The following is a 24,139-nucleotide window of genomic DNA, read 5'->3' as shown; positions in this document are numbered from 1 at the left end:
ACCAAGAGAACACCAGGGCCTGACTCCAGGGCAAATTATGACTTTCATGGACCCTAAACACTTTTGCCTTCATGGACCCCTTCCACCATTAAAAAAAAATTATTTTAAATACGACTGTACTAGTGATAAAAATGAATAAACAATACTTTGTATTGTATTAGTCAGTTTAGGCTGCCATAACAAAACACTGAAGCCTGGGTGGCTTCAACAACAGAAATTTATTTTCTCACAGTTCTGGAGATCAAGATCAGAGCGCCGTGAGGGTTAGTGCCAGGTAAGACCCCCCGTCCCCCCTGCCAAGTTCTAACGATACCACAAAGCTGTGGTATGGCACGGGCATAAAAGCAGGCTCATAGATCAGTGGAACACACTGCAGACCAGAAATAAACCCACAATTCTGTATGGTCAATCCATTTTCAGCAGAGGAGCCAACAACATACAAATGCAGAAAGGACAGTGTTTTCAATAAACGGCGCTGTGAAAACTGGACCGCCACATGTAAAAGAATGAAGCTGGGCGATAGCTTACACCATACACAATAATTCACTCAAAATGCGTTGAAGACTTGAACGTAAAACCTGAAACGCTAAAACTCCTAGAAGAAAAATAGGGGGTAAGTTCCTTGGCATCGGTCTTGGCAATGATTTTTTGTATTTGATACCAAAAGGCAATACTAGCAAAAATAAGTGGGATTGCATCAAAATAAAAAGCTTCTGCGCAGCAAAGGGAAGTATTGACGAAATGAAAAGACACCTAGGGATCAAAGTGCTGTCAGGGTTAGCGTCTGGTAAGACCTCTCTTCCCAGCTCTCAGATGGCCGCCTTCTTGCTGGGTCCCCACTCGCATAGCTGTTCTTCCGTGTGGCTGTGGAGAGAGAGAACTTTTTGGTATCCCTTTGGACACCTATGGGAGTAGGGACTCACTCTCATGACCTCGTTGAACCTTAATTACCTCCCTTAATTATCTCCAAATACAGTCACACTGTATTACACTGGGGGTTAGGATTTCAACATACAAATTTGGGGGGGGGCACAATTCAGTCCATAACATATAGTATAGCATCTTCTTTAACCTAAAAGTTCTTTTTTCTTTTGATTCTAGAAAAAATTAAGACATTTTTTTAAGTCTTAAAAAGATTGTGGGCCTTAGGCATTGTGCCTACTCTACTTGAGGAATACATGTTTCTGCTTGATTTAGCTCTGGATCCACAGGGCTTTTAATCTAATCACATGGAAAATCGGGGTGAGAGTATACGGATTAGATTACGGCACTCAGTAGACCTGGGAATGGGGTCTGTCCCACCGAGATGGAATTTTTGCTCTACAATGGCAGAGGGAAAGGGGCAGATGCCAGTGAAATAATTGAACTATCCATTGCAGATGTGAACGATTTCCAGAAGAAAAAGAACAACAGATTAGCAATTAGCATATGAAAGGATCCTGGCTAGTGATTGAGGATAGGAAAAATAAAACGAGTTATTTTTCACTCATCGAATTGGCAAAAATTTAAGTTTGAGAGTGTCCAGAGCTGATATATAGAGAAAAGTGGGCTCCAATATATTGTTGGTGGAAATCTAAGTAAGCACGCACCTTTTGGAGGATTTGACGTCTTAGAGCTATTTTCAGATCAATTAGGTAGTAGCCATCAAAATTTTAATTGTGCATACATGCCCTTCACCCAGCAATCCAATTTCTAGGTATCTAAATATCTAACATAGAAAAACATGAGGAATATTTGCACATAAAAGCATGTACAAGGATATTCATTGCAGCATTGTTCATGTTGGTAAAAACTTATAAGCAGCCTTATAACTCATTAACAGTAGTGTGGTTAAATAAGCTATGCTAAATATAAACTATGGAATATGATGCAGCAGCTATGAAAAATAAAGTACTTCAATGTGTACTGATCTGCAAAGAGCTCTAAGACATATTGTAAACTGAAAAAAATTACATGTACATATGTACATATATATACACGTCCATACAATGATCTCATTTCCATAAACCAAATTGTACTTCCAAATATACATATTGTAGATTTGTATTGCTATATAGATATTATATATATTGTACCCTATGTATGTGTATTACATATATATTGTACCTTACGCATAATTGTGCAGGGGGAAAAAGCATCTCAGAAGAGCCCACAGCAATCTGGTACCGTACTTTCCTTGGTAAGAGAAATGAAACTGAGTAGGGCTGATGGGGGCTTTTATGCTATTCATATTGCATGCATTTTTTTTACATCAAGACTTGTATTCAAATACTGTGCAATACCTACATTAATAACAAAAAAAGTAACTTGCCTAAAAGGCATGGTTTTCCCGTGGCAGAGCTAAGATAAAAGCCTAGACCTGTGATTGGCAAAGACCCAGCTCATTCCATTATTAACTGGTCACATAATCTCTCCGAGTTTGCCTTTCTCCCAAGAGCCCCTACCCTCCAGCCTCATTATGCATGTCTCTCTCCTTTTCTTCACCAAATGCCTTTAAAGACCATGGCCACCTGTCCTTCCTCCACCCCATTAACCCCTAGTTGCTCTTTTCTCCCCCCCCCCCCCCCGTGCCCCGCCCCCGCCAGTCACATTACTGAAACTGCTTATAAAAGTCGGGTTGGGGTTACTTCATTACTGGGGGAGCTCTGCCTGCTGAGACAGCTAACCCCACAGGCCTGCCCTGCCCAGGCCTCTGTCTCTCACTAAGGATCACAAAAGCGCCACTGCAGCAGCTCTGCTGGTCCACACTCCATTCCAGAAGGACGTCTCTGATAGGAGTATCTCCTGTCTGTAAAACAACTCTCCAAAAAGAATAAATAAGGCTTTCCTCAAAGATGTTTGAGGATTTAAAAAAACAACAAAAAACATACATGTGCTGTTCCTTCTATTCCACATATGAGTGAAACCATAGGATAATGGTCTTTCTCTGATTGACTGATTTCGTTCAGCGTAACCCCCTCCAGTCCCAGCCATGTCGATGTAAATGTTAAGTATTCATCCTTTCTGATGGCTGAGTAATATTCCACTGTGCGTGTGTGTGTGTGTGTGTGTGTGTGTGTGTGTGCACGCACGTGTGTATGAATATACGTACCACATCTTTATCCATTCATCTGTGGATGGGCATCTCGGCTCTTTCTGCAGTTTGGCTATTGTGGACATTGCTGCTATGAACATTGAGATGCAGGTGCCCCTGGGGTAACTGGGTGATGGGCATGAAGGAGGGCACGTGATGTGAGGAGCACTGGGAGTTATACGCAATGATACATTGTTCAACGCTACATCTGAAGCTAATGAGGTACTATAGGTCGACTAATTGAATTTAAATTTAAAAAAATGAAAAAACAACAACATGCAAGTGGGTGCACTTTATTAAGTGCGGAGTGCTACAAAACCACTGGCTGCCATGATCCCTTTTTTAAAACCTAAAAAACTTGGGTTTGTTTTGAAAAGGCAGGGCAGGCACAAGGAAAAACATTCAAACGGCACCAAAGGGAAGGAGGTGAAAAAGCCTCCCTCCCTCCCACTTGTGTCTGAGTTCTTTCTTCCAGAGACAGCTGTTTTCTAGATCCTCTCAGCACCCATCTGTTCGAAGATAATCTTTCTATGTACAATTATAGGTGTGTGTATATGTACATCTATATTCATTTCTAACCCCCTTACTAGCACACATTGTTCTGCATCTTGCTTTTTTCACCGAACTATATATCTCAGAGATTGATATTGATTGATAACCGTATACCTCAGAAACAGGCAGACAGATAGATCTGCCTCATTCTTTGTAACAGCTGCATAGTTTTCCATTCTAAGGTTGTACCAATATGTATTTAGTCTACTACTAATGGACGTTCGGGTTGTATTTCAAACCATGCAATGAATAACTCTGTTCAATGGTCTTTGCACACACGTGTGAATATTCTGGTAGAACATATTCCTAGAAAGGGAATTTCTGTGTTAGAGTAGTTGTGTTTTAGACTTTTGACTGAGAAGGCCAGTATAATGTAATAGAACACAGCCTGGAGCCAAGTGCTGGCTCTGCCACTTACTAATTGGGTGAACCTGGATAGGTCCCTTAGCCACTCTGTGCCACAGTTTCCCCATCTGTCACAGTACCTCTGTCCTAGGGTTGCTGTGAAAACTGGATGAGTTAATATACAAAAACTGCTTAGAAGAGCACCTGGTGTGCAATAAACACATAGCATGGGTCTTTAGCATATTATATTAATTCTTTAGTTTGTCAGATTGCCTTCAAAGAGGTTCCTATATTCCCACCACAGTGTCTTATTTCCCCGACCCTCACCAACATTGCTTATTTTCAAACTTTTTGAAGTTTGTTAATCTGATGGGTCAAGAGGGTAACTCCTCATGATTTTAATTTTCCTATATTCAACTCAGTTGACCTTCACGGTCCTGTTCCTACTGAACCTCCTCGCAGCATCTGACATGTGAAGCCTAGACCTATTAGCTTGTCCCCTTCTCCTTGGCAAGTCTTCTCTGTTGCTTCCGAGAACACTACCCTCTACTCCTTTGGTTCTCTGCCTGCCTTTCTACCTGGTCTTTTATTACCTCCTCTTCCCCCTTCCCTCCTGGCTCTCAAGACCTTCCCAATATGGCTCCACCTACTTTTACCTTATTTCCTACCTTTGTTCCTGACTTTATTTTCTTCTAAATACATCCACGGCTTGTTCTCTGAATCTTTTTATGTGCTTGTCTTTGCTCCTGTTCTAACTGGAATTCCATCACTTCTCCGGTTGCTGGGTAAAACACAGGACACCCAGTTAAATTTGAATTTCAGATTAACAATGCTTGCTTCTAGTGGTTTTTGTTTACCTGAAATTCAAATTCAACTGGGCATCTTGTTTTATTGCTAAATCTGTCAATCCTATCCCCAGTACTTTGTACCCTACCGCGGTTAATACACCATTGTTCCTTGTGTTCATCTAAGAATGAAGGCCCTGACTGGGCAAGGGCTGGGTCTTTCCTTTCTTTGTATTGTATGTAGGGCTGGGCACACAGTAGTTCCTCAGGAAATATTTGCTGAATTCAATGATAATACATTTTCTTTTATTTGGATACAGGAAAATGGTGCCTTCCCTCTCATTCCTTACTCCACACCCACCTGCAGCTGTTGTTCTTGGCGATTTTGAGTAACTATAGTTACCCCATCTAAGCTCTCTTAGATTATGATTTCACATGTATATATTTACACCAGTTCAAATGGATTAATTGAAATATAAAGAGGTGATCTAGCATGGTGGCTAATGTCTCACAGATAGTCTTAGCTTCCCATTAACTAATTGTATATTAGTCCAGTTTTTTTCATCTACAAAATAGTAACAAGAAGTGCCTTACTATAGGCAATTGTGATTAAATCAGATGATACCCAGGTCAGGCACTTAGCATATAGTAAGGGCTCAATATATGTTAGCTATTATGATATTGAATATTGAAGGCTTTTCATTTGAAGATTCATTAATTTGGTCCTCAAATGTGGAGGTTTTTTGATGGTAGGTCTTCTTTATTTATTGAGGTGTAATTCACATATAACATTAGTTTCAGGTGTACAACATCACGATTCAATATTGGTATATATTGTGAAATGACCACAGTAAGTCTAGTTGAACATCTGTCACCATAGTTACGAAATTTTTTTCTTGTGATGAGAACTTTTAAGATCTACTCTCTTAACTTTCAAATATGCATCATGTTTTATGTACATGAGCAGGGAACTGTGCTGGTGATGGGAACAGTAGTGGGTAATACAGGCACGGTCCCCGTTCTCATAGACCTTACAATCTAGCATGAGATAACCAAGGAGTTAGAAACAAAAAACACAAATATGTAATTACAAACTGTGAAAGATTCCATAAAGGAAAACACTGGGAGCTGTAAGAATTCACAAGAGCAGTCCTGACTAGTTCAGAAAGTGCTTCCTTGAGAAATAATACCCGACACTTATTGAATACTCGGCATATGCCAGTGTATTAGATTGCTGGGGCTACTGTAACAAAGTACCACAGACTGAGTGGCTTAAATAACAGAAATCTATTTTCTCACAATTTTGGAGGCCAGAGGTCTGAGATCAAGGCACAAGCAGGGTTGGTTTCTTCTGAGGCCTTTCTCCTTGACTTATAGCCATCTTCTCCCTGTGTCTTCACAAGGTCTTCCTCTGTACCTGTCTGCATTGATATTTCCTCTTCTTAATAAGGACACCCATCATTTTGGATTGGGGTCCACTCTAATGACCTTTTTAAAGTGACCTTTTTATATCTTTTTAAAGACCCTCTCTCCAAATATGGTCACACTTTGAGGTCCTGGGAATTAGGACTTCATATGAATTTGGGGGGCACACAACTCAGCCCATAATAGCCCTGTACTATAGCCCTTACTTGAATTATTTTACAGCAATCCTATCATTGTTATTTTAATTTTATAGATTAAACTGATGCACAGAGAGGTCAAGCCCTGACTAAGGTCATCCAATAGCTAGGAATCAACAGAACTGAGGCTTAAACCCAGATAACCACTCACCAAAGGCTTATGGTGTTGAAGGATGAGTTAGAGCTGGCCCAGCAAAGTTTAGAAAGAGTAGACCACGCAGAGGGGAGAAAGGGGGAAAGGACCTGGAGTCGAAGAGCACTTGGCACAAATAAGGGAATGAAAAAGTAGAGCTGATGAGGCTACAGAAGTGAGCCAGGGCAAATCACGGCAGTCCCACAAGCTACTGTTAGGATTAAGATTTTGGTCTTTATCCTACGAACAATCAGAAAACACTGAAAGATGACTCTACCTGCTGAGTAGAGGGAATCACTTGAAGAAAATCCAAGAATCTTAGTTCTAATTTTCTACAGTTGCGGCCCTTGAAATCTGCTAGCTTTTTCAGCACATTACACTCAAGCTTCTATATAATCTACAATCATGATGGAGACATATTTGTAGAGTTGGTCTCCAGCAAGTGAAAACTACTTCAAGTAGGTGGGCATGTCTTTGAAAGGAATGTATAGCATAGGTGAGCTGTATGCTATGCAGGGCTCCTCAGAGGGAAAAGGAAGGTTGAGAATTCCAGGTCTGCCATCAGACTAAGACTTCGTCTGGGTCTGTTGTTTGTACAATCTTAAATGGAGAAATGTAGTCAGGGCCACAGCTCAGCATTAAAACTTCAGTTGTAAACAGTAAGACCAAGCAGCTTTGCCTAATACTTTTTTTTTTTTTAAAGATTTTATTTATTTATTTGACAGAGACAGAGACAGCCAGCGAGAGAGGGAACACAAGCAGGGGGAGTGGGAGAGGAAGAAGCAGGCTCCCAGTGGAGGAGCCTGATGTGGGGCTCGATCCCAGAACGCCGGGATCACGCCCTGAGCCAAAGGCAGAGGCTTAACCGCTGTGCCACCCAGGCGCCCCGAGCTTTGCCTAATACTTTTAAACAACTTTAGATATAATTTACATGATGTAAAATCCACCTGTTCTAAGTGTACAACGACTTTTAGTAAATTAACAGCACAGTCATCACCACCATCCAGTTTGGGAACATTTCCATCACACTGAAAAGATCCAATTACTTAGCAGCCAATCGTGGCTTATTCCCACCCCAGGTCTGTCTAATTAGTGTATTTTACTGAACGAGACGACTTTACAGGGCCCAGATACTCTTAAAAGGAACCCAAGACTGGACTCCCAATTAATATGAACATGGGGCATATATGTGTTTCGTAAGTGCGCCAAGTATGTCTAGACTGGGTCCGTATGTAAAGAATTCCTTCCTTCATCCACTACGTGGAGCTTATTATCTAGATGAAGCAAAAGCACTAAGCCTGCGCCTCTATACATGACTTGCATGCATCTGTGTAGGAGGTGAGCACACACCATGCGCCAGGACGTGATGAGTAATGTGTATCCAAGACTGAGGACTAGTCGGTGCCGTGTGCGCCTGCGCAACTTCACGAACGCCTAGAAACCGGTAACTGAAACCCCCTGCTCGAGACCTGTCGGTTCAGCTGTTGGGACCCCGCCGTTTCGGACCTGAGCGCCCACCCGTGACACCCTGCTAACCCAGGCCTGGTAGGTAACCGCCCCCCACCCGCTCACCCTACTCAGAGCTCACAAGGAACACCGAGACTGTCAGGTCGCGCGCCCCGGCCCCCAGGGCAGCCGATCTTTCCTTTAGCCACACCCCTCATTTTACTAGGCCGCGTCTCCTTGGTCGGTGAAGGGCCTAGTCCCGCCCCTCCGAGCTAACGCCAGCAGCCACGTACCACGTTTCTACGTGTCTGGAGCCTGAAAGCGGAAGTTACGCCAGGGATTCGAGAGCGGAGCGCCGGACCTGAAAGGATATAGGCCGCAAGAGGAAAAGGGGCGGGCAGACGGCATTGGAAGGCGCCGGAAGTGGTCGTGCTAAGGAGGGGTGGGAGAGGGGTGGGCCAGGCAGTTCACTTGGCTGTCGCTGGGCGCCTCGGTAAGGCGTACTTTCACTTCTTTCCGAGAGCCTGGCCCAGTGTCTCCGCCTCAGCCAACATGGATTTCAGGGAAATTCTCCTGATAGCTTCCAAAGGACAGGGTGTCAACAACGTGCCGGTAAGTACCAGCTGGGCGCTACTGTAGGAGACCCTGATCTTCAAGTTTGGAATTTGTGGCCCGTGGAACTTCCAGGCAGGCGCCTGTCCTCTCCGGGAGGGGAAAGACCTGGACTCCTTATTTCCTTTTCTTGGGCATGCACTCCTGGGGACTCAGTGTGAAAAGGAGCTTGGGGTGCGAGGCGGAAGCCTTCCGGAGAGTGAGTTTCGCTGGCTTAGTCACCCCTGCAACATGGACTTTGCAGTTCGGGTTTTTAGAGTTGCGTGAAAGCTGGTGAGTGAAACCGTACCTGGTACATGGTGGACTCTAGCGCTAGTAGTTTTTCTGGCTTCGGCGTAAACTTAAGCTCAGAGGTTGGGAATGAAGCATGTATGTTGGGGAGTTTCAGGGGTTTTAGGGACTTGGCCTGATAGCTTTTTGGCTGATTTCCCGCGTAAGATGGGGTTAAACATTGTGTGATTTCTCGAATAAGTTTTTTGACTTGTGGCCCCACCCACCCAGCCAACGAGATGATTAAATTATAACCTCCCAAAGGGTTAATAATACCTTTTGTATTGGGAAGAGAAGTTGAGCGGATTCCACGAAGTCCTTGGCCAACAGAATGAGTGAGCTAGCTAGCTTCACCTTCCATTTGTGGCCTTCCAGATTTGTCTTTGTTTGAAATCTAGGTCCCATTTGCTCGGTAATATTTGCCAATTCGCTAATATTCGCAGAACGGTGTAAGACTTTTAACATCTACTTGCTGAAGTCGTGGAGAGTGCCTGGTTTGTGGGGTTGTAGCTGTTTTGCATAAACTAATCATTTCTGGATCCTCAGATGGTACCCACAGCACAGCTGTAAACCGACAAATTGCATTGTGATACCTGCGGTTTGAGCAGTGAGGTGTAGAGCTCAAACAGCTCTCTGTTAAAGTCAATTCAACTGGAATTTATTGAGCTCTCACTGTGCGTTCTGCATTTCTTAGATTTTTGTGTATTTGCAGTGGTTTTGTTTTGTTTGTTTTTCCCACTCCTTTGCTTTTCTTCTGAACCTGGCCCATTTTTTTACCCTTCTGAAAATATTGATCTGAAGATAGTAAAATAACTGGTAAATAAAGCTGATACCTGTCAGTTGAATATTTATTAAATTCTCCTATATTCATCTCCCATCCCAAGTACTCTGAATAATCATTCCCCTAAGCCATGAGTCATAAGATCTGCGGGTTGAACGACAGAATTCACTTTCTGCAAGTACTGTAAATTTCCTAGACAAGTCAATATTGGAGCTGGTAAGCATTCATCTTTGCATAATTAGGTCCATATTTTATTCTAGATCTTCCTGAATTTCAGTGGAGGTCAAAAAATAGATAATACTAGCTTTGATGTCCAGTAATATTCTGTAGAAGAATCAGAACCAAGTTAGTCATTTCTTATTCTAAAAACCAATAGCTGCTGGTAGAAAAGGAGATTCTCTGTGTATTTCAGAATATGTACATTATCTATCAGCAGATCTATGATTGAAATAACAAAGATTGGAAGCAAAAAAGGTAAATTGGTAAAATTTAATAGATGAATATAGGCATGTATTTTATCAAAGCATGCTTTCCCCTGCCCAGCCCCCAACGCCCACAAAAAGCTAGTAAGGCTAGAAGTTTGATTTAGTTACCATTATAATCCTTATCTTTTTACATCAGATGAAAGATATCAGAAAAGAAACTATTGAGGAACAGAACAAGATAGTAGTTAGATTTAATCCATGATCTTGCTTTCAGTTGGCTCATCTAATTATTTTGTTACTTTATCAGCTCAAAGTAAAGCCTCTGAAAGCACACCATCAAATGTGAAATATATATTGTACAATATAATAGGTTATTGCATAGTACCTTGTAAACCATCATCCAAGTCAAGGAACAACATTTCAAGTCACACACACACACACACACACACACCCATGTGTGACACAAGCTTTATTGATTGATTGATGGTCTGAGAACCACAGAGGCTTTGCGGTAATTGACAGCTATAACTCCTTCCCTCTCTGGTGCTTGGTTCTTATTTCCCTTTAGTCCTCTTCTTCCCCACCTTCCAGCTGATGTTCAGATTTCAGTCTTCAGAGTGCCTGTGTCAGACCTTTGCTACAGAAAGGACATATGATGACTAGGACTGATTAGCTCAAGGGAGGCTAACATATAAAACACCTGGACAACCACTATGAACTCTTCCCAGGGTGTCATTTTTAAGAGATATCTGTTGTATCTGGTTTGAGAAGCGAGGAACATTTCTATAATGCAGGCTTGCTCTTTCCAGGAAAAATAGTTATCTTTATAATGTGTTAGTTAAAACAAAGGAAGTATTGCATCACGCCTAGCAATATTAGGCATGCTATCATTTCCCAGTGGAAAACTGAATTTAAAAAACAGCTGATCAAGGTGATGTAACCAGTTATTGTCTCAAGCTCTGTTTAAATTTAAAGGAGAAAAAATGTTTTTGGTAACCGCAACTTAAATTTTTTCTCCCTGGTTCCTCTAGCAAAAACAAAGTTTCTTGTTTTGATAGAATGGTAGAGCTTGGAATATGGATTCTTGTAGGTTGCAAGTAACTATAGTTGAGGCTTGTAGTGCATGAGACAAGCGATGCGGTCTTTCTCACAGCAGTACTCTGAAAATCATCCCAGACAAGATACTGAAGTTCTGGTGTGACCCTCAAACCAAAACGTAAAGAAGAAACCTTCATGTGGTACTAAACATAAGGATTTGGGAGCGAAAGCCCCTTGAGGATAAGGATATAGGTACTGAGGAGCACCGGGGTGGCTCAGTCGGTTAAGCGTTTGACTCTTGATTTCAGCTCAAGTTATGATCTCAGGGTCCTGGGACTGAGCCCCACATCAGGCTTTGTGCTGGGCATGGAGCCTACTTAAGATTCTCTCCCTCTGCCCCTCTCCCCTCCTCCCTCCCTCCCACTGTCTCTCTCTCTTTTTCTCCCCCCCACCCCGCAAAAAAAAAAAAAAAAAAAAAGCATATAGGTACTGAAAAAGGAGCTGGGGGACTTTAACTGGGGTGGCAAATTCAGATGTCTTCAGGGCCAGGTAGGTAATGTAAGTTCTTGAAGTAGTCTGGATATAAAATGATAAGTGCCATGCTCTGTGTATTCAAAAGAAGCCTACCATGTGTTGTAGTTATAGTTCTTTTTTTTTTTTTAAGATTTTATTCATTTATTTGAGAGAGAGAGAAAGCATATGAGAGAGAGCACGAGCAGAAGGAGGAGTAGAGGGAGAAGCAATCTCTCCACTGAGCAGGGAGCCCCATGTGGGGCTTGATCCCAGGACTCCAGGATCATGAACTGAGCTGAAGGCAGACACTTATCCGACTGAGCCACCCAGGTGCCCTATTTCCCTTTAAAGAACATTATGGGTCAACGGAATTGTTTCTGCAGGCACTCACTTTGCAGCTTTTGGTCTATAATCAATTACAATGGGATTGCGCCCATGCTTGCATCTGAAGATGACTTTGGCAGTGCCTGAAGTAGCTTTGGATTGCTAGCCTAGAGCAGTACTTCTTTTTTTTTTTTTTTTTTTTTTTTTTTTTTTAATTTTTTTTTTATTTATTTGACAGAGATAGAGACAGCCAGCGAGAGAGGGAACATAAGCAGGGGGAGTGGGAGAGGAAGAAGCAGGCTCATAGCAGAGGAGCCTGATGTGGGGCTCGATCCCATAACGCCGGGATCACGCCCTGAGCCGAAGGCAGACGCTTAACCGCTGTGCCACCCAGGCGCCCCTAGAGCAGTACTTCTTAACCAGTGTTTTAGGGAGAAGATATTTTAGAAAATCTGCCCTCAGAGAGATTCTGTTATTTCTCTTCCCCATCACTACCTAGGAGAATCTCTTTCTGAATACTAATGATATTAACAACAGTTAACATTTATAATGCTTACTCGGTGCCATGCACTATTCTAAGCACTTTGTGTATATTAATTAATCACTATAATGGCCGTATAAGGAAGGTTATTTTACAGATGAGGAAACTGAGGCCCAAAGAGATGAAGAAGCTTGCCTAAAGTCACACAGCTAATAAGTGACAGTGCTGCTAATGGCAGAGCAGAGAATTTGCCAACTGGCTCCAGAGTTCTTGCTCTTAATCATGATGTGAGAAAGGTTGTCATCTGTAAAGCCTAAACCCATCCAGCTTCCTACCCTCAACTCCAGCCTAATTATAGCTTGAGACAATAACTCTTGGTTTTTTTATGGCTCTTCTCAAGTCTGATGGGAGAGAAATTTAAAGGGCAAACCAACAGAATTTGGAAACTGGTGGGTAGAGGGAGAGTTACAGCCTGTTTGGGAGAGTGCCAGCAGGGTTAACGGAAATAGTCTGAGGGTGAGGGAAGATAGAAAATTAAGTGGTGGGCCTGTGTGAGGTCATGGCACCATCCAAGAGGCAGATGGAAATTAGGGAAGGGCATTTAAGAGTGTGGTTAGAGCTGGATGAAAGTGTTGGGGTTAAGTTAGAAGTGACACATGTCGTAGTGGGAATACTTTTGGACCTGAAACAGGAGGCCTAGATTCTAATTCACACTCTGTTACAAACTCTGTGAGTGACAACCAGTAAATGTACGTTTGTGCTTTGGGGGCCACATCTAACATAGAGGTTGGACTAGAGACTCTGAGGTACCTATCTGATATTACATTCTATAATCAGGTATATTTTTATGGACACAGTAATAGTAAATTTTACATTTGATCATATAGCTATCCTGAACAACGTGCTTTTTGTTTCATTTTTACCCTCTTTGCCACCCAGCTAACCAAGCCTAATGCAAACCATTTGTTTTCCAGGCCTGCATTTATTCCCTGTGATGTTTTGAGAACATTTTAGAAATTGTGTAGTGATTATTAAACTCAAGGATGTATTCTTTGAACATTCCTAACTCCTAATTCTAACCAATAATAAATTTCTAGTATATGTGAAGCCATCATGAAATTTATGTTTTGGGGGCACCTGCGTGGCTCAGTCGTTAAGCAGCTGCCTTCGGCTCAGGTCATGATCTCAGAGTCCTGGGATCGAGCCCCGCATTGGGCTTCCTGCTCTGTGGGAAGCCTGCTTCTCCCTCTCCCACTCCCCCTGCTTGTGTTCCCTCTCTTGCTGTCTCTCTCTCTCTGTCAAGTAAATAAATAAAATCTTAAAAAAAAAAAAGGGAAATTTAGTGTTTTCTACTATTACAACAATATGTTATCTCCTGAGTAAAGAACAGCTTTTAAGAAGGGATTGACTGTTGATTCCAACATAATGTATTTGGTTAACACACGTTCCCAGACAGAGAACTCCTTATTTTCTTAATCTGACCATGGCAGTATAATTTCCATGCAAGGAACACATATGTCTTAAAGTGAGTTAATGTTTTTTAGGTCTGTTGGCTTCAGAAGTACAAATCTTGGCAAAATCTCTGATACTGTATTTAAATGGCATAAGCTTCACTGCTGTGGATCATTCATTGGGGTCCAGCAGAATGACTGAGTTGGCTTGCAGTATAATAAAATGGATACACTTAGGATAAAAGAAACTCTTGTCCAGCTGCTTTTCATGAAGCTCAAACAATGAAGCAGCCTGGTGCCTTGAATCCGATTCAGGATTGGTGGGTGCATCTTGATGTGCTGCTGCTAGAGCTAAATGTGACCATCTGATGCAGGAGAAAGTGCCAGATAGTTTTGCTTTATTAAATAGAATATAATGTAATCCCAGCCTGAGGCTTTTTCAAACATGGTTCTCTGCTGGGCTACCCCTGTGGGGCTAGGAGATTATCTAATACATTCTATTACAATGAATCTTAAATCTTTTGATACCAGAGTCTCCCTTTTTGAAAGGTCTGGCTAGCTCAATGTTAGAAAGATCTATACTGATATACCCAAGAGAAATGAGGCTCACACAAAAAGCCCTGTACACACGTGTTCACGGCAGCATTATTTATAATAGCCAAGAAGTAAAAACAAATACCCATCAACTTGTGAATGGATAAAATGTGGTACATCAGCACAGTAAAATATTTGGCCATAAAAAGAAATGAAGTACTGATACATGATACAACATGAACCTTGAGAACGTTGTACTAAGTGAAAGTACCAAGATACAAAAGGCCACTGTATCAGTCAGGGCTCTCCAGAGAAACAGAACCAGTAGGATTTATTTTAGGAAATTGATTCATGTAATTGTGGAGGCTGGCAAGTCTGAAATTTGTAGGGCAAATACCTTCTTCTCTGAGAGACACAGTTTTTGCTCTTAAGACCTTCAACTGATTAGATGGTACCACCCACATTATGGAGGGTAAACTGCTTTACCTAAAGTTAACTTATAGTAGATGTTAAATACCTTCATAGCAACACCTAGATTAGTGTTGGACTAAATAACTGGGCACTGTAGCCTAGCCAAGTTGACACATAAAATTGACCATGGAAGCGGTATATTGTATGATTTCATTTTTTTCTTTCAAAGTTTTTATTTGGGCAAAAAAAATTATTAGAAAAGTCAACACTGACAGCAGTAAAATTACATTATCACCATTTAAATTTAAATTTACCTAGGTATTACATAATTGTCATTTTAAAGTTCTAGGTATAAAATAAAATAAAAATAAAGTTCTGGGTGTATTCTGTTTTTACTCCAAAATAATTAAAATGATACTGCTGCTGAAACATTTAATGGTCATAGAAACTAATCGTTTCTTAATTTTAGTTAAGCCAGAGAGATAATTATGATTTCTCAGTTCAAGGATGTTAGGAACCAGCTTACGGAGCATTCTCCCAAAGATATTTTCTTGGCCTTTGAAGGCATCTGTTTTCAAACTTAATAGTAGAGTCAAGTGAAAATTAACAATGAGGGTTTTCAAAACTGAAAAATCTTACATATACAACATAAGCACTCATATATATAACCATTTGTCTGTGGCCTGTAAATTTGACCTATATTGTGATGCATATCACTATATAATGGTACCCTGGGTACATGATTTCATTTATATGAAATGTCCAGAATTGGCAAATTTGCAGAAACAGAAAGTAGGTTAGTGGTTGCCAGGGGCAGAGGGGCAAGAGGAAGTGGGGAATGACTGCTGAAAGGTAAGACATTTCTTTTTTGGGGTCATGTAAATGTTCTAGAATCCAATAGTGATGATGGTTGTACAACTCTCTGAATATACTAAAAACCAACGAATTGTGCACATTAAATGGGTAGATTTTATGGTATGTGAATTATATCTCAGTACAACTGTTAAGAAAATCATCTGTAAAGACCCAGCCCCCCTTTTTTTAACCCCAGATTTCTAGGTTTAGACCTAAACTTTGCCTAAGAGAATGTTTTAAAGAGAATGTTTCAGTATTTTCCTGGTATCTGCTTTTGAGTGCATCAAGCTACAAAGGATGTCAGAAACTATTAATTATGACTCAGCTCATGTCAGTGAATAAGATTAAACCTCATCAAGTTAGGACCTTGCCCTTCTTGTTTCCTAGCAGACCTATGAAATAAGACTTTTTATAGATTTATTGAATCCCTTCTACATCATAGGACAGGACAAAAAGTACTGCAGAGTTATTAGGTTAAATGTAAAGCCAGCTTAATAAGTACCCTTGAGGATTAGAGGTATTAGAACAAAAAAGCTGAATTTAAAATTGACAGTGTGAATGGATGGAAATAGGTGGATATTTTGAAAAAAGCTAAAGGTAATCTTTGGAATTCTTTTCTGGGTGAATCTGAGATCCTGAATACCACCTCCTTTGCTGCTTCTTTGTGTTCTGCCTTCCTGTATTTTTATGTTCCTTTTTGGTGTTTCCCAAAGTCAGTGCATATAGCTCTGTATTGTGATTTTAGATGGTACATAAATACTTTCAGTTCTCATGGTTTTATATATATATATATATATATATATATACACACACACACACACACACATATATGTATGTATATATACATATATATATATATATAAATGGTTATATTTTAATATGATTTGGGAAAATGTAGCCTTTCAAACCAATAATTTCATGGATATTGTTTGAAGTAAAACTATAACAATAAGTCATGGTGTTAGGTCTCTTTTCTTAAAATTAGTGAATAATAATACAGGTGGCATACTAAAAGGGCAAAAATTATGAGGATGTTATTCAAATGACTGAAGCTTAGTCAACAGTGCCCCATTGACACCGTTGTTTTCCACTTGGGTGCCTGTATTTAGTCGTGAGTAGCTTTTCAGCTAGTCCTATCCCATTACCTATCTCTTGAAGTCCCAGATTAGGAAGAAAGATATCTGTCCTGAAGTCAAATTAGGAAGTGCTCATCGCTGTAATATCAAGGTAACGAACCACTGCTGTTTAAGGCAACACTAACATGCATATTGGTATTTTGTGCGGGGAAACCTTGTGTAAGCTTTGATTTGGCAGGTGAATCTATGGACTAGGTAGTTGCAGACACAGGAAAACTTTAAGTCCTGGCCACAAAAATCCAACTTTCCTCTTACAGATCTACCTAATGGGGTAGGGTGAAGTGAGTATATGTGTCTCCTTATGAGTCTATATATGTCTTCTGCAACTTGAATCATATTCATGGTGCTCTTCCATTAAGAAAGGGTGAACTTCTTGTAGATAAGGCCTATGTTTGAGATTCTTGTAAACCAGGACAATTTTATATAGCTAGTTAGGTAAAGCAGTATTCTCTTTCTCTAAGTGTTCCTTTTCCTCTGCTTTTCTCCTTTAAAAATGGGGCCCCAGTCCACAATGGAAAGGGCCTACTACTAAATTTACAAAGATAGGGACTTACTACTGGATCTTACTGTGACTCAACTAAAGTGACTGGGAAAGGAATCTGGATGCCGTCTTTTGGGATTTGGGTCAGGGATGTGTCGGCTTGCAGCATCACTATCATGCAGGATTTTCAGGTTGGATTAGGGCCTGCTTCCGTGGCCAGCTACTTCGTTGGTGACTAACGTAGCTGGAACTTCCAGCTTGTTTCAGGATGCCTGTTATTTGTCAGCCGCATAGTAAGCATGGATCCTTTGGCTTTCCTCTAGGAATTTTATGCACATTTTGGGAAACAGTTTTTTGGTTCTTAAGGAGTTCATTTTGTGCTCAGAGGTTAGTGTTTCCTTTTTAACTAGCACAACAGGTCCAGTAGGTAAGAATGTCATCTGATGAATAAGGGAGGGCATTTAAGAACTTATTTCCTACCCATATATTTAATGTGCAGTGGTCCTAGAGCTGAATCATCCTGGCGTGAGTTATTCTGTTTATCATACTTCTCTAGTGATAGATACTTATAAAATGGAAATATTTTTCCTATCATACTTCAAATTAACATTCATATAGTTTTAGCCATTTCCCAATGTCATTACATAAAAATAAAAGCCCAGAGAAATACCATCTGTGCCAGAACAGTGTCAGTACTTTTTGGGTGATACGGAAACCTTTCTAAATGGTTTGTGTGGCAGATTAATATTGAATGAACGTAAGAGCCATGGTTAAAGGTTATAGAGAATTGGGCACTTCTTGCTGCTTGGAGTTCTTTGAAATGCTTTTAGCTGTGGTTTGCCACCAGCTTTGCCTAGGGTCAAAGTAAAATCTCAGTGTTTCATGTTATAAGCAAAATAACCTGTGTAATTGTGAGTCTCTACTAGAAAATAATCTGGAATAAGGTACTCAGGAGAGAAAACATTTATGAGTAGTTTTTTCTGTTTGTTTGAAAAGTTAGACTTTGAAATGCTTAGTTCTAAAGAAGGTTGATTTTTTTTTTTTTTTTTATCAGAATTTTAAGACAATCCAGGGGTCCCTGGGTGGCTCAGTCAGTTAAGCATCTGCCTTCGGCTCAGGCTCAGGTCATGATCACCGCCCCGCCCAAGCTCCTTGCTCAGCCTGGGGTTCGCTTCTCTCTCTCTCTCTCTGCCCCGCCCCCGCTTGTGCTTGCTCTCTCTCTCTCAGATAAATAAAATCTTTAAAAGAAAAAAAAAATTTTTAAACAATCTGTTCTAAGTGGTGATTTCTTTTTAAAAGTCCCCCAGTCCAGGTACCTTTTTGGGAAAATAACCTGAAAATAGTATTGCTCTGAATTATTTAGGATGTTACAAAGAAATTCTGTACCTAAAAACAGTCATACGTAATCCTATTTAGACCAAAATTTTATAGCTAAGCCTTCATGTGGGTTACATGATCTCTTAATTATTCAGAATCAGTTTTTCAGTCAATATTTAAACCTCTCGATTGCTTGGCACAGTGCCTTACACCTAATAGCAAATACATTTTTAAAGTTGAATTGATTATTAACTTTCACTCCTCTTCTTTTTAGAAAAGGTATAGTTTGGCCGTGGGGCCTCCCAAAAAAGACCCGAAAGTTAAGGGTGTCCAGTCTGCAGCCGTTCAGGCTTTTCTCAGAAGAAAAGAAGAGGAGCTCAGGCAAAAAGGTATGTATTTATGGCCTTATTCTCAATTTTAAAGTCTTCCACCTTCACAACTAGTTTGTACTTAACGAGTAGATGCTTGTAGTAACATAATAGGCTAAGGGGTTTGTGTATGTGTCTGAATCAGTTGTGTTTAGAGGATTACATATGTTCTTATGCTGATTATTTGTATGGCGATTATCTTTTATTTCCTTTTTAGAGCTTTTGGGGATAGTGACCATATCTTCTGCTTGGCCATACTAGGTCCCAATAGGAACTCCATTCTTTGACCTTCATTCTGAATCTGCTTCTACATATTTTATATTTTAATTTTTTTAATTATTATCAAGAATGCTATCTTAAAGATTAAAATAGGAACAGTTTTTGAAGACCAGTAACTCAAGCAGTAGTTTTACCTCAGGCAAATGACAAGGAAACTGATTTAGTACATGTAAGTATTCATTTGTTCATAATTAATAATGACTATGAAGTGGGTCCTACTGTTTCTTTAACTTGGTGTATTTATTGGGTATGAATTATTTTCTATATTTAAAGCTAAAAGTGCAGTCTCTCACTTGCTTTGTCATATTGAAAGACCCATATGTGACCCACTCATTATGTAAAGATGACTCAACAGATACTTGTTCAAAGGACTTCCTCATTTCATTCCTAGATGTCTTCAAACTGTAACTTGAATGTTACTTGTGTTTTGGCCACCTACTGATTTCAGATGAAATACTTGAGACCTCCAGACCTTGAAATACTTTCTTATTTTGTCCCTTTTAGCATTAGAGGAGAAAAGGAGAAAAGAAGAACTAGTGAAAAAGCGAATTGAGCTGAAACATGACAAGAAAGCAAGAGCTATGGCCAAAAGGACAAAGGATAATTTCCATGGTTACAACGGGATTCCCGTTGAGGAAAAGTCAAAGAAGAGGCAGGCAGTGGAAAGCCACACTAGCCAGGGAACAGAACAAGAGTATGAGATGGAAGAAGAAGATGAATTCTTAGAATACAATCAAGCAGAGTCAGAGCAGGAGTATGAGGAAGAGCAAGAACCTCCCAAAGTTGAAAGCAAACCAAAGGTCCCCCTTAAAAGTGCCCCACCGCTCATGAACTTCACTGATCTACTCAGGCTGGCTGAGAAAAAGCAGTATGAACCAGTGGAGATCAAGGTAGTGAAGAAAACAGAAGAGCGGCCTATGACTGCAGAAGAACTTAGGGAGCGAGAATTCCTTGAACGAAAGCAGAGGAAAAAGAGACCTGAGACAGATGCAAGACTACCTCCAACCAAAAAGGCACCCTCTCAGAAGGAAAGCGTGGGCACAAAACTTAGCAAGCATCCTTCTTCCAGGGGTACTCCCCTTCCTCATGCTGAGAAGAAATCCAGACCCAGCACAGCCAATGAGAAACACTTAGGCGTGTCTTCATCCAAATCCATGCCAGGAGAGAGGACCAAAGCAGGATCTGTCAATTGCTCTCAACCCTTACTTCGTGAGGGCCATGACAGACCTGTCTTCAATGGGGCCGGAAAGCCCCACTCCAGCACCTATTCACCAAGTGTCCCAAAGACTTCCGCTAAAGGGACTCAGAAATCTGCCACTGAGCACAAAGCCAAAAAGTCTCCTCCCCATCCTAGCCATTCCAGGCCTGGGCCTATGGTTACCCCACCCGGTAAAGCTAAGAGTCCAGGTGTCAGGCAGCCAGGCAACAGCTCCAGCTCAGCTCCTGGCCGGCCCAGCACAGGGACTGCTCGGCCTACAGTTAGTTCTGGCCCAGTGCCCAGGCGCCAGAACGGCAGCTCCAGCTTAGGACCTGAGCGATCGGTCAGTGGGACCAAGAGGCCAGCCAGTGACTTCAGTCTCTCCGGACGGACACTCAGTGGTTCAGGTGGCCCTGGGCACCCTGCAAGCAGCTCAAGTGGCCCTGGGCGACCCAGCAGTGGCTCAGGTGGTTCTGGGAGAGCTATGGGCAGCTCTGGTGGCCCTGGGCGGCCTGTGAGCAGTCCACATGACCTTCGACGACCAGTGAGTGGCTCTGGCCCCCCTGGGAGGCCAGTCAGTGGCCCTGGGCGACCAGTCAGTGGCCCTGGGCGACCAGTCAGTGGTCCTGGGCGGCCAATCAGTGGCCCTGGGCGGCCAGTTAGTGGCCCTGGGCAATCAGTAAGTGGCTCAGTTCCAGCTGGACGGACTGTCAGTTCAGGGCCCGGAAGACCGGTGAGCAGCTTGGGCCCCGGGCGACCAGTGAGTAGTTCCAGTCTCCCCCTAAAGCCCAAGTGTACTGTTGTCTCAGAAACAATTTCTTCCAAGAATATAATTAGCCGATCCAGCAATGGACAGATGAATGGAATGAAGCCTTCCTTATCCGGCTACAGATCTGCCCAAGGTAAAATTGTCCCTTACCTTAAGAATATTTGTTACTAGGAAATTGGAAAGAATACTTTGTTTTTTATAAGCAGAAGCCCTGTGAACCCTTCTGTGTGCCCTTTAATGTACCCTGTGTTGGTAAAATCCTGATGCTTTGTCTCTCTTTGTGTCTGAGAGTCCCTTGAGTGATCATAACTTGGAAAAGGCTTTAGAAAGAGAGTTATCTAGGGCCGTCTGTGTTCACCCCGTAACATCTCCAAGTGCAATAAACTTGGCTATGTGATTCACAAGACAGGGTGAGTGTATATGCCTTATATGGTTCAATGAGTTAATTCATCTTTCCCTTTTCATGAGGACTAGAGAGACCCATCTTCAAAAGTTGGAGGATATTTGTACGGTTGAAGCCTTTTGGTGCATTATTTATCCATCAGATACTTGTTAAGTACCCATGATCTACCAGGAACTGTTTTTGATTGCCCTTGTGTTTCTGCTTTTCTTCATGGGAATAAGCATTTGTTAAAGTACTTGTTGGGTGCCATGGAGAACATAAAAAGAAACAAAACATGAGATCCCGTGTTTTAAACTTCCTAAGTCAGCTAGAACGTTGGTTTTCAACCAAGGATGATTCTGATGCCCAGTGAACATTTGGCAGTGTCCGGAGACGTTTTTGACTGACGCGACCAGGGGCAGGGGATGCTACTGGTGTCTGTTAGATAGAGGCCAGAGGTGCTGCCGTTACCCTACAATGTGCAGGACAGTCTGCTCACGACAGAAAATCATCTGGCCCAAAATGGCAGCAGTGCAGAAGTTGAGAAAGCAACTGTGCCCTAAGGAGACAAGCCATGCATATTAACAACAACTCGAGAACAACAAAAGGAGGATCTCTAATCAAAGACTAGAAAGCAGTTGTTCCCAGATGCTGGCCTATTGATCAGAGTCTGTCTCTTGCAAAGCGTTAGTCTGTCTTTTGGCAAAATGACAAAGTAAGGATAATGTAGTGAGTTTTTTTAAAGTTAGCCTTACTCATTTTGAACAGTTTATCCATAAATCTGGGAATCTTTCATACTTTGTTGGACTTCTAAAAAATGTACCTAAATTATGGTGATAATAGATGGTAGTTGTTACCTTTAATGTCTTTTCTTGGCCAAACTAAAAGTTAGTGGTACTGTAAGCTATTTGTAATTTTTTTTTTTTTTTTGAAATTTTACCAGTCTTTTAAATCCAGAAGAAGGGAACCACTAGGCTAGAAAATGTAACAGATGCTTCTAGTAAGCCACTTATAAACAACGTGAAGCAGCAGGGATGTTGTGGTAATGACTGCATGCTATGGGCCAGCATGCTGGCTCTGGTTGTGGAGGGTACTGTCTTAACGAGTTCTCAAAATCTCAGTTTATAGAGAACTTTTTAGTTTTAATACTCGGAGTAAATAATGGCTTTTCTATTCTTAGTTCCTCAAAGGCCTCCCTTCCCTGGTGGTTACAAAAGGCAGCGAGACTATGAAGAGGAGGAAGAGGATGATGAGTATGACTCTGAAATGGAAGATTTTATTGAAGATGAAGGAGAACCTCAGGAAGAAATATCCAAGCACATTCGAGAAATCTTTGGCTATGACCGAAAAAAGTAAGACTAAAGAAGATCTAGATAAATGATACACTTATTTTGAATGACTCATGTTATGGGGGAAAAATAAACATTAATAGAGGCATTGAATACAATTCTTTATTAGGAACCACTGGGTGATCATTTAGATTTACTCTTTTGGCGCTTAACATTTAAGAATTAAGTCAGAATTTTTTGTGTAGTTGCATGCCAAAAAGTGCCTTTTTAAACTGTCTTTGTAAGATGTGTATTTAATGAGAGTGAAGCAGTTTAGTGTTGGAGAACTAGACTGGCTTTGAACTCAGCCATCCACAGAGCTATGTTAAAAGCTGGTCTGATCTGACATCTGCTTTTCGTTGATGTAAAAGCTTTGCTGCTCAAAAGTGTGGTTGCTGGACAGCGGTCAGTATGGGACCAACAGCAGTGACATCACCTGACAACAGCATTAGAAATGCAGCTCTCAGGCCCCACTTCATAGCTTCCAAATCTAAATCACCTTTATAAGGCTCCCAGGTGATTCATGTGCACATTAAAGTTTGAGAAGCCCTGGTATAGAGGAAAGATCAGGATTTGAATGGAAGTTCCACCACTTACTAGCTGGATAATCTTGAGTAAATTATTTTTAGAATGACATCTGGAAGGGGGCATCTGGGGGGCAAAGTTAGTTGAGCGTCCGACTCTTGGTTTCAGCTCAGGTCGTGATCACAGGGTCGTGAGATCCAGCCCCACGTCAGGCTCTGTGCTTGGTGTGGAGTCTGCTTGAGATGCTCTCTCTGCTCCTCCCTCTGCTCACTCTGTCTCTCTCTCAAATAAATCTTTAGGGGGCAGAATGACGTCTGGAGGGATTAAATGAGGTAGTATGTGTGCAAAACAGAAGGGACTTATCTCAGTGTCTATCCGTCAGCATTTGACGTCTCCTTTAAAGCCATCAAAGTAAGAAATTAGAAAGCAACCCTAAGGTGTTTTTTTAAAAAAGATATTTAGTAGTAAAAAGAACTGGAATAAAAATCGGATTTAAATCTCTAATATTAGTAATGTCATTAGCTAGTTAACATGTTCTTGTCAAGCCATTAATCTGCCTGCTTCAGTCTCCATTTGTTCGTTTGTTCGTTCTTTCCTTTTTTTTTTTAGATTTCTATTTATTTGACGGAGAGAGAGCACAATCGGGTAATAGGGGAGCGGCAGGCAGAGGGAGAGGGAGAAACAGGCTTTCCGTTGAGCGGGGAC

At 41.3% G+C, this 24,139-nt stretch overlaps 1 protein-coding gene across 3 annotated transcripts in view; it reads left to right on the top strand.

Annotated features, from left to right (window-relative positions):
• Positions 1-24,139, top strand: part of SPTY2D1 (SPT2 chromatin protein domain containing 1) — a 46,796-nt gene that overhangs the window by 17,754 nt on the left and 4,903 nt on the right. The window contains exons 3-7 of one of the 3 annotated variants that reach the window (XM_040638887.1): positions 7,846-8,055; positions 8,183-8,568; positions 18,860-18,974; positions 19,737-21,332; positions 22,762-22,933. In XM_040638887.1, the coding sequence (XP_040494821.1) occupies positions 8,509-8,568; positions 18,860-18,974; positions 19,737-21,332; positions 22,762-22,933 (1,943 nt within the window). In that variant the 5' untranslated portion in view covers positions 7,846-8,055; positions 8,183-8,508. Of the gene's footprint in view, positions 1-597; positions 614-7,845; positions 8,569-18,859; positions 18,975-19,736; positions 21,333-22,761; positions 22,934-24,139 lie in introns of those variants that run through there. The other 2 variants (XM_008686914.2, XM_040638888.1) reach the window with 2 other exon arrangements.

The sequence above is a fragment of the Ursus maritimus genome, unplaced genomic scaffold (assembly GCF_017311325.1).
Source record: "Ursus maritimus isolate PB19 unplaced genomic scaffold, ASM1731132v1 scaffold_23, whole genome shotgun sequence".
Classification (NCBI taxonomy): domain Eukaryota; kingdom Metazoa; phylum Chordata; class Mammalia; order Carnivora; family Ursidae; genus Ursus; species Ursus maritimus.
The sequence above is the reverse complement of the archived record's forward strand: the minus strand, read 5'-3'. Positions and strand labels throughout refer to the sequence as shown.